This window comes from Python bivittatus, unplaced genomic scaffold (genome assembly GCF_059951505.1).
Source record: "Python bivittatus isolate LINGU-HERP-01145 unplaced genomic scaffold, Pbiv_v1 ctg000480_np1212, whole genome shotgun sequence".
Taxonomy (NCBI): Eukaryota; Metazoa; Chordata; class Lepidosauria; order Squamata; family Pythonidae; genus Python; species Python bivittatus.
In genome coordinates, this window is record NW_028277075.1 from 89,318,340 (window position 1) to 89,331,663 (window position 13,324).

A 13,324-nucleotide genomic window follows, 5' to 3' on the forward strand; every position below is an offset into this window, starting at 1 on the left:
GTGCTTAGGAAATGACTGAAGGGCCTGAAAGCAGTTTATGTCAAACACTAGCTCCTGACCAAACATTATTTTCCCTTTCCTTCTCTCTGTACAAAATCAGGCAATAGACTATTTAAGTAGATGGCTGACTTCTAAGTCTCTTTTAGGGAGTTGAGTGTTTGTTTTGGCTTTCAATGTCTATTGAAAGCAATGGACTAATCCCAAAGTCCAGGAACAGCTGCTCTTCTGAGAATCGAAGTTTAACAGCAAAAAAGAAACGTTTTCCCCAAGTCATGACATTTAATTTGGCATTATGGGATTTTTGAATTTAGAGAGCTTTATAAAGCAGTTGAAGTGAAAAATACCCACGTGAGAGTCTGTGTAAGACACCCCTACAAACAATTGGGTGATGAATGAGTCGAGAGGGACATTTTACCATTACTTTTGAAGATAATCTAATGCAAGTTTCACAAGATGGGTTTTCACTGGAAACACCCCTCTAGCAACAAATGACATAGATTATATTAAACAGAGACTGTAGATCCTCTCTTGTTCATAATGGTTTGCACAGCCTTCATCAAGCCATTTAGAAAATATTTTAAAGCTACTAAAAGATACCGTGCACATAGACCAAAACTAAGACGAAGTCACCTATTTACTCTTATCTCCGAGTGGACTCACAACTATTCACTGATAACACCCTTTTTATGAACTATCACTTTTGCCCCGGGAAAGTACATGGAGAGAACAAACATTCCGAAGAAATCAGGACGCTTCTTCTGCATGCATGAAGCAGTGTGAGTTCCCCTTCCTATTTCTACTGATAAAACCGTCTAGAAAAACCTTCACACAGCCGCCATGGAGGAAAAAAATGTTAGAAGGAACCTACTCCGACTGGATAGGGGCGGCTATTTAAAGTCGTATTATATAGTCATTCGCCATTCCTCCCTTCCCCCAGGCTGCAACTCTATGGTTTATTAAAGCCAGAGTGTAGCTGAAGGATCCGGTTTGGCCGCGCTTTGTCTGAGTTCTCGCGAGAGGGGCCGCGATGGAAGAGGAGGAGCCGGGCGCGCCGGTGGCGGGTGCTGCTTCGGGAGGAGGAGGAAGTGTCATGGCGGCGGTGGTGGGTTCTGGACCTGGCGCGAGTTCGGGGTCGCGCGGACCTGGCGGAGGCGGCCTAGGAAGTTCGCGTTGGTTTTTCAGCCGGGAGCGGCTGGAGAACACGCCGTCGCGCCACTGCGGCGTCGAGGCCGACAAAGAGCTCTCCTACCGGCAGCAGGCGGCCAATCTCATCCAGGATATGGGCCAGCGCCTCAACGTGTATCCTTAGCGGCGGGCGATGGGCTTGGAAGGGGGAAGAGATGGTCGGGGGAGTGAGTCAGCGGTTGGGAGGTGCTCAGGCAGGAGCCTTTCGGGGTGACGCCTCGTCCCGGGTCTTTCGGAAGGCTGGCCCGATTGCGAACCTCAGGCCTCGCCTGCTGTGGCTCCACCCCTCGGCCTGCTCTCCCGTCTTCAGGGGAGAGTCGGGAAGGCGCTACGGGCTCCCCCGGGAGTCGAGGAGAAAGCGAGATAGAGTTCGGCGCCTGCTTGCCTACCTTGTCCAAAGCGGTTTAAGTTTTCGACGCCGGCACGCGAGTGTCCTATTCAGCCCCTTTCTCTCGCTTGCATGGGTTTCGAGGGGATTTAGAGTTTTAGCAAGGTGCTTTTTCGGTTTGATTGATTGCAAAGAATCGTGGTTATATAATGGCTGCTAAATACGTGCTAGGGTTTCAATCTCAGACTTGTTCCGTCAGTATTGTTTTGTTTCTTTTTCAAAAGCAGTTGTTTTTTATTGCAATTTAACAGTGACTGTCTATATATCTATATCTATTTAGTGAAACGAAATGCCTTCAAGTAGCCTATATATGAGTTTGTCAAGCATATGGGATTTGATGCTTTAATTCATGTGGTGGATAAGAGTTTGGTGGCACAGTAAGGAATAGACAGCAGTGTTTTCCACACACTGGCAAATAATCACTGTTTTTAGACATTTGATATGAAGGATAGAAAAGAACCCACATCAAGTTTTTTTTTAATGGGAAACTGTATACAATGTTTCAAATAAATAACAGTAAAACAATCTAAGCAACTTAAAAGTCAGAAAAATAGGCAAAATAGAACTTTAATATTTTAGAATAGTGAAATTACAAGTATTCTCTTGGGTATTCTCAACAGTTTTTCAGGAGTTTGAAGTAAGGAATGACTGCTATCATTCATAATTTCTGTAGTTTTATTGATTGCAGACTGAACTATTTGTACATAAATACCAAGACATCCTTACAAAATGTACTGAAGATAACAAAGAGTACTTTCAGAGCTATTAGCAATTGTAATTTAGATCAACATTTTGCTGAAATCAGTATTGATAAACTGATAGCTGCTGTTTATCATAAAATTAATTCTGCTAGTAAGCTGATCTCAAAAAGTTAAGCAGGTTTGGATCTGGTTATTATTTGGATGAAACATCACCATAAAATCCCAGAGTATCATGCTAGATTGGCAAATAATAAAATACCAGTAGAAGGCAGTGGCAAACAACTTTCATACTGTTGCCAAGAAAATTGTATGGACGTGTCCATGAAATCAATAAAGTTGACCTCAACTGGAGGGATTTCTTATTTCATAGCATCAGAGTTGGAGGGGATCTTAGAGGCCATGTACAAAACCCTGCTCAGTGCAGGATCCATTAGAGCATTTTTAGAAATAAACATACTCTAATTCACATATTGCTTGTAAAATTTGTGTAAGTAGTAACAACTGAAATAAGTCAGTTTCTTAGAGTCTACTTTATAATGTAGACATAGATTGTTCTTTTTGTACCTTACAGATTCTAGACAGATTGTTTTATAAATGTGTTTTGTCTCAAATTTTATTTTATTTACTATTAAGATTTATAAATACTCACAGAGCCCTCATGAACACATTGCTTGTATTGGTCTAAGACTGTAATTGACTGACTGACTGATTGAAATAAGAATGGACTTATTTAAATAAACATTGTGAATACTAAATGTTTTAAGTGATAAACACATTTTCTAGATTTTATAACTCACATATGGTAGCTTATTATAGTTTCTAATACAGAAGATGCTGGGAGAAGATAATTTCTGAACAGCATGTTGACTTAGTATGTTTGCTTAATTTTAAAAGCCAACATTTTTTAACAGACACTGAAATTGTTAGTCTCTGAAGTGGAATGACATGAGGTTCAGAAGTTATGGAATAATGTATTTGAAAATGGCACCATTGAAAAAATAATTTTCTAAAAAAATATTACTATGGTGTATCTGTGTAACATTAGCACAAACTGCATCTGCCTTTGTAGTGGAGAGCAGCTGGCCCTTTAACTCACAAACCAGCCTTCTCTGCCCAGAGGGAATTGCCTGACCCTAAAAGCCAATAAAGGAAAGAATGGGGTTCTGTCGGGTTTTGGGTAGGAAGAGGTTTGGTCTCTTTTGAGTTGCATGAGGGAGTTATCTCAGGCATAGTTAGAAACTGAGTTATTTGGCTGTAGCTAGAATTGCATTAGGGTTAGAGGTTTTTTTAAAAAATTCTTTTTAACTGTGTATTGTGTGTGTGGAACCTTATCTTCTTTTGGCATCTTTAATAAAGTGGATTTTTATTTAAATCCTGTAGTTGACTGACTGCCTTCTAGCACCCACTTCAGCTTGGCTGAGCTATTGACTCCCCAAAATTTTGTGTGGTTCCCCTTTCTGTAATTTAGCTAGATCCAGGGTGGGGTTAGGATTTCCCCTTCAGTCTTCTCCTGGTTCACCAGAGGGCTAGTGTGGAAGGGTGAATCTGATTTATAACCAAGATGTGGTGGCAGCAGCTTTTCCAGTCCCTGTTCACCCCCAGGCATAGGTGACCTCAGAACTAAAAGTGTCTGAAGGGAGGGGCTAGTCCAACCCTAAGGGTGCCTTCCTTATTACAGCAATAAATATTATGTTTATTATTTACATAATAAATCCTTATGATTTTCCACAGTTGTATCACCACCATAGCTTTCCATCTCTTATTCCAAGAATTTCATGGATACCTTTTGATTCTCTGGGTGGACTTTTCAGATGGTGGGGAGAAGGCAGAAATTCTCCTTGCATGACTGGATATAATCTTTGAATTGGATCCAGCTTTTATTTTGCCAATGTGGGCAGCATAGAGTTCCTCTCAGAATGTTCTTTCTGTAGAAGAGAGAATGTTGTAATGTCTTATCACTGTGTATGCCATTTTGGAAGTTCCTTCCCAAACCTCAAAGCAGATTTTCTGTGGGCATAGGGCACTGCTGGGGGACAAAAATGAGGAAGCTTGCTCTCCTTTCTTTTTGCCACAACTTTGTCCCAGTTGATTGGAAGATTCTTGCCGATAGAGCCCTTGTGTTTAGAGAGGTACATGGTATAAAATGGTAAATTAGCAAACTTCTTCAATCTCTTAAAATTATATTTGGAATGCATCTATGAAGGGGGAGGTGATGTGAGGGACTGCAATAGTGCAGTAGGTTCTTAGGAAGGAGGGAGCACATTTCAGGAATGGGGGAGAGACAAGAGACAGCACAGTCCAGAGCAGGAACATGGGAAGAGGAAGGAATTTAGGATAGCCACTCCCTTGAATCTCCCAGGATATATCTATTAGGTTAGAGTAGTACAGATTTAGTCTGGTGAGATTCTGTCTATATGGTATAAGCAGTAAAAGAACTGAACTTAGCTGGACTATTTCCCTGTTGTTCTTGGGCTGGGCCTGACAATATTTGAATCAATAATTTGAAAAAAAATCCTGGCTCTTTTTTACAGAGCAACTGAATGTGAGCTTAATAGAGGATGCATATTTAGTATTTCCTTGACACCATTTAAGATCTCAACTTACAATTAACACCGCAATTGTTTACATGCACAGATTTTATATGCACCATTCATTCACAAAATTCAATAGAAATGTAAGTATATTTGAACTTGGCATAAAATGTAACTGAAAGTGGCTTTTGAAATGCTACTGTTCTATGATACATGGCTTTAAAATAAAAAGGGGGGAGGATGTGTTAGCCTTGTAGTATAAGCTATTTATAATATCTTCCCTGTGATAAGAAAGAATATGTTCTGGACAGTTTCCCAGAAAACCTTTAAAAAAGTTTGTTTTTATTTTGGTGACAATTTGCTAACATACATATGGGCAAACAAGCTATATCAGTATGGGTTAATAGCTTTTTAATATATCTGATCACTAAATCATGTGATCTTTTGTAAACTGAGAACTACAGACTGTAGAAACCAGTAGCCATATGCTTGGTGTTAGCTAGCACTCCTTGGGAACAAAGGAGAGGTTACTTAGAAATCCAGTTCCCCAAACAAATGAAATAAAGATGTTCAGTGATTTCAACACAAAATGTATTTATCATCTATATGCAGCTTGTGTCAGTGCTACAGAAGTAACAGAATATCCCATCCATATGTTTCAGAAAGAAGCTAAAGCATAACTCAAATTTACTTTTGCACAAACTTAAAAAGGGAATAACATGATTTTGGATATCATTCAATCAGCTTCATGAACTAAGATGGAATTGTTTTCTCATGGGAAACTGCGCTTATTAAGTCCACTTAAGAATGAGTCATATTAACACTTTCAGAAGTCATCAGGTTCGCAATGGCAAGATAGAGGCTGTAGTTCAAAATTAAACTGCAGGTTCCTTAGTAAATGATAATCTCACTATAGCATGCTTTTCTAAGCTAGTTGCACTTCACCCTGAAGGTATATTCTAAAAGCCTAGTCTAACAACAACAACAAAATAGTCCTGAAAGTTCTCTTAACACAAACACAATGGGACTTTAATACAATCTGCAAAATGTAATTGCAGGCAACCTGTCTGGGATGCTTCTCTTGGGCCTTTTAAAAGAGAAGTGGTCATGTTACCTCTAGATTCTATTTTATTTACAAGAATGATTCTGGACATAATGTCTTTCTTTGAATGTGTGCCCACCTACCCACAAAAGAAAGCTGGAGTGATAGAGATATCAAGAGGGTTAGATAGGTGGGAAGGGATTGTCATCAGTTTGTCAGTTGGAGTTTTGAGGCTAGCCATACCCTTCTTCTCTACACCATAGCAATTATTTTGTAAGTGCTCATTGGTCAAATATTTTCTGCTTGTATATTAGTTAATAGCAAAGAAGTGATGAATTAAAATGAAAAATACATGATTTGAATAGTTACGTTATTGTGTTTACTGAAAGTGACATGCAAACCTTGTTATATCTTGGGATCCAAAGGAGTTCATGTACATAATGAGACATTCTTTAGCATTTCCATGTCTGTAGTTCCACAGACAAGCTATGGAACTAAAATATCTGGAATCATACATTACACTTAGCCACAAACAAATCACAATGTATGTGTGAACCCACTTGTGAGCTTGGTTCAAAATTAAGACAACAGATACTATGTTGTCATTAGAAAATTTGATAAACCATCACTTTCTTTTTTGAAATACCTAAACCTTGATGGCAATGAATTATTACAGAGGTAAAAAATTTAGGGGCTGTATATGTATAATCAGCTATTTAGAATTTCAGTAAAAGTAAGCACAACTATATTTTCTGTGAAGAGTATATGTAGCGTGTTTTGATGGAATCAAAAAGACATTATGAGGTATGTTCTGATGTAGAATTATTTATCTGAAAAAGTCACAATTAAGATGCTATCAGCAAGAAATCTGCCTTACATCTATGGTAGCATCTGCAGCAATATTTCTTCACACTAAAACTCATGGGAAGTATATACTGGATGTACTTTTGAAGGTATCCAAGGTATAAGTTGCATATGGCTTTTAAAGGTCTTTGAATGGAAAGAAATTAAAAAGAGTTTGAGAGTTTGTGAATAATGATCACATGTACCAAATCAGTTTATAGATCTGGCTTCTGGACCAGCTGAATTGCTTGTCCATCTTCAGGAAGCAACTCCCTATAAAATGCATTATAACAGCTGAGGAAATATACCATAATATTTATCACATTTATATCCAGCTGCAATCATAAGCAGACTTTTGGTGGCTCACAATATATGACAGCAGCAGGTTAATTCACACATTGAATTAAGATATGAAAGATTGGTAACACTTGTTTAAGTCCTACCAATCACTCTGTCAAAGAACCTGGATCCACCCATAATAGAAATAACTTCATTAAAAAACAAAACACTCTTTATATTTCATTCATGGTAAGTTTTAAACACACAAAGTTTAAATAAATTACTCTGTCCCACCTAGACCACTTATGGTCCATGATGACTGGTTGATAATCACTGAACTAAATCATAATATGTTTTTTATTTTGCTTAGCACAATATGTGAACCTAATCAAAGTGGTTTGTAAACCATGACCTACAATTTGCTGTTAGGTGTGGACCAGGTCACAACAAGTTTTTAAACCATTTGTGAATTCAGCCAGCCTAAAGAAAAAGACAGCTGTATCAAAACTGGTAGATTTCACTCATTACTGCAGCAATCACATAAGCATTCCAAAGCAGTGCTAGATCTGAGAGGACTTCAGTTGTGTACCACTCATAAAAATGTGACCTTATCAAGAATTGTTGGTCTGTAACTCCTGGTGAAGAGAACTACATATCATCAGTAGGATTCTGTGGATTGAACCTTAGCATGTTCATTTTCATGGGAAGTGTTCCCAAATGATCCTAAGTAACTTTTTGAAAAGTTTACTGGCTGCCTGTGGCAGATGTGATTGAGCTAGATGCTGTTAGCCTATGCTGTTTCGAGTTAGCGTGATGCCCCAGATCTGAAGATGACCTCATTTAATAGTTTCATGTTGATGTTAAGGTCATGGTTGAAGAGACAATCCTGTAGAACTTTTCAGGATGATTCATATATGACTCTAATTTTTGGCATTTATTGAGAGCTAGGGTTGGGAAAACATTTTTTAAGGCTGAAGCAGTGATGAGCTTTCGGGCTGGATAGTCTAGTTGTCTTTTGTTCTGACGTTTTTCCAGCAGCTCAGGCTGGCATCTTCAGAGGCAGAGTGAGCTGTTTTGTGGTCTGCCTCTCAGCAGCTCAGCACAACTGCTAGCAAAACATCAGAACAAAAGAAAATTAGACCACAGCCATCCACCCCGAAAGCTCATCGCTGGTTCATTGATGCCAGCCGTGAAAACATACACCAGTATCTCTCTTAAGACTGTCCCCTGATCTGCAAAGATAATCCCAAAGGATTGAAAAGTGCCAAGGAATCTAATAGAATCAGTACATTAATACTATACCATTTGTAGCTATAGGTTATCTACTGATTGATTTGTAATACAATGCACTCCACTTTTAAAAGGAACTCAGCCAATGAAAGAGTAGTCTCATTGCTCTCTGAGCTTCGTTGTTTGCTTGCAGAGGTTTCATTGCCCAACTAGATAACATCATCATTAATGATGTTACCTGGTTACACTAATTATGTTACCTAATTAAATAATGAAACCTGCAAGCAAGCAACCAAGCTCAAAGAGCACCGTGAACTCCATGGTTCAACCCTGAGATACAGATACTCTCTTCAGTTGAGAGTGGTCTCAGTTGGAGAGTGCTGAAACTAAGAAGGAATAGTTAAAATTCCAAATTTAGGCACCTACTAGAATTTTTGTCCTAGCTGGCAGGCTGAACTTACTGGCTACAAGGTGAAGGTTAAAATAATTTCATCCCTTCACGTGTTGAAAATGCTAAATAAAACCAGATACTCATGATCAGTGTTGCACTGGGCACAAGCCAAAATGAGTGGGCTTTTTGAGTTTTTTGCTTCTATTGAAAATATTTCAAAGAAAGTAGAATTGGTCTAATATTTTTAAATAACAACATAAGACATAAAGTAATTCTCAACTTTTACAAAACAACACTATACTTAGTTAAGATTCTCCAAGTGCACCATAAATAACTAATCTTATAAAGGATATGCTATAATAATGTTTCTAAGTGAGTGCATTTTCTGTCCACAGATCATCTCTCCTACTGCATTATTTTTGGCTGCAAAAGTAGAAGAACAACCACGGAAACTTGAACATGTTATCAAAGTAGCACATGCTTGCCTTCATCCTCTAGAGCCACAACTGGACACAAAGAGTGATGTATGTTTATATAGGTTTAATCTTATTTCAGTCTGTAAATCAGAAGAGGAATTTGCCAGTTGCTTCCTTTTCAAATGATGCATTACATACTATCACTTTCACTGTTAATAATTTAACAAAAATTACTACTTTTGTTGGTTGATTTTTCTTGAAAAATTTAACTATATATGTAATGCACTTCTGCTTAACATTTTACCATTCTTAAAGATTATTAGCAGTAGGCTGTCATAGTAGACATCAAGAAATTACTTAGTACTGTTTTCATTGGGAAAAAATTCTTCCTACTTAGGGGAATCTTATTAAAACAAGAGATAGTTATTATCATTTGCATTTTCTGTGACAACTTATGAAACTTTTTAGAATCCTGAATGCGTTTTTCTCTGTTATTCTCTGCTTTTTCTGGCTTACCCTCAATCTACATTAATACTAAAGTTATAAGCTGTAGTGAAATGAAACGTTTTTAGAGCACCGTATGTTTTTCCTATTCCTCCATTCCTTGCAATTTTGGAAAATAATATCTGATCAGGAGTAAGTTGTCATAGTTTTTATACAATGAGGGAAGCAGCAGAAAGTTGAGGAGGAAGTGTTGTAAACATTAGACTCTTCTTGATCCGACTGTGTTAAGTTAAAATTGGAAAGTAATGTTTGAAATGCCCTAATAGTGGTAGTATGCTAGTGATACCAGCAGTAGTGAGAGGCTAATGCAGAGCTGTGGATTTTGCATACCTATTTGGAAGAAAGAAATGTTTGAATTGGAACTGTCTTGTTTTCTGTCCTTGTGGATTTTTAGCTGCATTAGTTGTGATGTGATCAAATAATGTATCAAAAATAAGCCCATCAGTCTTTTTGAAATCACTCTTGGTATTATTAGCATGTTAAAACATGTTAAAATTATATTAATATTTCAGAATTTGTTTCCCAATTTTTAGGCATATCTTCAGCAGGCCCAGGAATTGGTTATACTTGAAACAATAATGCTTCAAACTTTAGGTAAGTATAGTAAACACATATGGTTCTTATATTGTACTTCCAGTAATGAAGTGCCTACTCATTTAATATATTTCAAGGAATCCTGATAACATAAGCTAGGTTACTCATCATTTATCTTTTAAATATATATTCATGTCTCTCTTTTCAGAATTATACTAGAATAGAGTACATTGTTGTAAGCTGGTTCATAAAATATATATGTGATATGGTCAATGTGTATTATGAGATTTAATGAGATTATTGAATAAAATTTAAAGGACTAAATTTCTGTAATATATGTTATGAGTAAATGTAATACAGTTTGTTAAATAACACATTTAATTTTTCAGGTTTTGAGATTACCATTGAGCATCCACATACAGATGTTGTGAAATGTACGCAGTTAGTGAGAGGTCAGTAACTAACTGATTCTTTTTTTCCATTTTACTAGGGAGGTAGTGGTGATATGATTTACTAAATTATTTCTGGAATGTTACCTCTGAATAAAACACTAGGGTATCCAAATAGGTTTTGGGTTTACTTGGTTCTATAAGTGTGCTTAAAATGAAAGAATTATAGATCATAGGTGATTTTTTTTAAAATTTTAGAGTTACTAAACTCAAAATTAAGACAACTAGATCTGAAATAAGTACATTTAATCCAAAATAACATTTGGATACCAAGGTAAATATATGCATTGTGCTCATGTCCTGCATATGGATGTCCTGTGTATATCTGACAATTGTGGCAACCAATTTCTGGGTAACTACACTGCGTGCACAATTATTAGGCAAGTTGTATTTTTGAGGATGAATTTCATTATTGAACAACTACAGTGCTCTCGGTCAATCCAAAATGTTAATAAACCTCAGACCTGAATATTTAAGAAAGTAACAGTAAGGAGCATATCTATGTGTGCACAATTATTGGGCGACTATTAGGGTGCAGAATTATTATGCAACTAAATGAAAAACTAAAATTCTCCCATCTCACTTGTTTATTTTCATCTGTTAAAGTGAGAATAATAAACAAACAACTCAAAATTTACAAATAAACATTTCTGACATTTCAAACAAAAAATCAGTGACCAATATAGCTACCCTTCTTTGCAATAACAGTCATAAGCATTCCATTCATGGAGTATGTCAGTTTCTTGATCTGTTGACGATCACCTTTTTATGCAGCAGCAACCACAGCCTCCCAGATACTGTTCAGAGAGGTGTACTATTTTCCTTCACCGTAAATCTCCCGTTTGAAAAGGGCCCACAAGTTCTCAGTAGGGTTTAGGTCAGGTGAGGAAGGGGGCCATGTCATTATTCTTTCATCTTTGAGGCGTTTACTGGCTAGCCACGCAGTACTTCAATGCATGCGATGGAGCATTGTCCTGCATAAGCATCATGGTCTTCTTGAAAGATGCAGACTTTTTCCTGTACCACTGCTTGAAGAAAGTGTCTTCTAAAAACCAGCAGTAGGTTTGGGAGTTGATTTTGAGTCCATCTTCAACCCGAAAAGGTCCAACTAGCTCATCTGTAATAATACCAGCCCATACCAGTACCCCACCTCCACCTTGCTGGTGTCTGAGTCAAAGTGGAGCTCTGTGCCCGTTACTGATCCAGCCATGGGCCCATCCATCTGGTCCGTCAAGAGTCACTCTCATCTCATCAGTCCATAAAACCTTTGAAAAATCTATCTTCAGATATTTCTTGGCCCAGTCTTGCCATTTCAACTTATGTGTCTTGTTCAGTGGTGCTCAAGTTTCAGCCTTCCTTACCTTGGCCATGTCTCTGAGCACTGAACACCTTGTACTTCTGGGCACTCCAGGTAGGTTGCAATTCTGTTGCAATTCTGGAATATGACAGCACTGGAGGATAATGGGTTCCTGGTAGCTTCACGTTTGATTCTTCTCAAATCTTTGGCAGTTAATTTGTGTCTTTTTTTCTTAACACGTTTCTTGCGACCCTGTTGACTATTTGCAACAAAACGTTTGATGGTTCTGTGGTCACGCCCCAATATCTTAGCAATTTCAAGATTGCTGCATCCCTCTGAAAGACTTCTTACAATTTTTGACTTTTCATAGTCAGTTAAATCTCTTTTTTGGCCCATTTTGCCTGAGGAAAAGAAGCTGCCTAATAATTATACACACCTTGATATAGGGTGTTGATCTCCTTAGGCCACACCCTCCCTCATTACACAAATACACATCACCTGATATGCTTATATCCAATAAGCATTCAGGTTTATACAGCTTGGAGGTGGAAAAATATGCATAAAAATGATATGGTCAAAATACTCACTTGCCTAATAATTGTGCACACGTGTATATTTTAATCTTTCTAAATGTAATATTTAATGTTCATTTAAAAGCACAAGATAAGAAAGTATGCTTCCAAATCCACTTTTTTTTTTCACCTTGCTTCTCGCTGCATAAAAAGTTATATACAAGGTTTGCAGCTACTGGAATTGTATGGAACTGTATATATTTGGTTTGTGGTGAATTTCATTTTCACATTATTGTTTGGGCTCTTTCTATTTCTTATCTATAATCAGTTTAATTAGATCTGACTAATGTCTAGTGTGCATGTGGCTTAAATCTTTTTTCAGAGGTCAGAATCCTAGTCCAAAAGGGTTGAACGTGAAACTGTCACTTTAGTTTAGAAACCATGATTTATGACTTGGCATACCGTGTGAATTCAGCCAGTTAATCCATGGTTATCACAAACATATGAATTGCTCTAAATATTCTTATGTTTAAAAAGTATCCATTTCTAGAACAATCATGGTTATTTGTTTGAATGTTAATCATTCTTAAGGAAAAAACCAATAATGATGTGATATGTCATTAGTTCAGGTGATATCTGCGTTCACATATGTTCAAGTGATATCTGTGTTAGTGGACTGCAGCTTTGTGTAAATGCTGGATTGTGGCAGCACTGATTTATTTTGTGTTTATTGTAGAGTAGATGACTTATGACTATTTTCTCAGAAGTTGAAATAAGCACCCATCTTGTTTTGATCTTCCTTATTTAGAAATACAATAGGAGTTCACTAATGTTTCTACTGATTTTTGAAAACACATCTAAATTGGTTCAACTAAACTGCCAAATTCTTTGTATAAGCTGAAACAGATGGCATAGTTGCAAGAAAGCAACTTCTTAAAAAGCAGCTCATGTACAGATACCTTTAAGAGAACTGTTCCTCTTTTATTTACTGTGACTTGTCTTAAAATTAAGTATATTAGAAA

The 13,324-nt window shown here is 37.2% G+C and overlaps 1 protein-coding gene across 4 annotated transcripts in view; it reads left to right on the forward strand.

Annotated features, from left to right (window-relative positions):
• Positions 1 to 407: 407 nt before the first annotated feature.
• Positions 408 to 13,324, forward strand: part of CCNT2 (cyclin T2) — a 33,025-nt gene continuing 20,108 nt past the window's right edge. For 2 of the 4 annotated variants that reach the window (XM_015887872.3, XM_088146494.1), the window contains exons 1-5: positions 1,013 to 1,299; positions 4,867 to 4,948; positions 8,986 to 9,114; positions 10,044 to 10,104; positions 10,434 to 10,496. In XM_015887872.3, coding sequence (XP_015743358.3) covers positions 1,028 to 1,299; positions 4,867 to 4,948; positions 8,986 to 9,114; positions 10,044 to 10,104; positions 10,434 to 10,496 — 607 coding nt within the window. In that variant the 5' untranslated portion in view covers positions 1,013 to 1,027. The other 2 variants (XR_015797193.1, XM_088146495.1) reach the window with 2 other exon arrangements.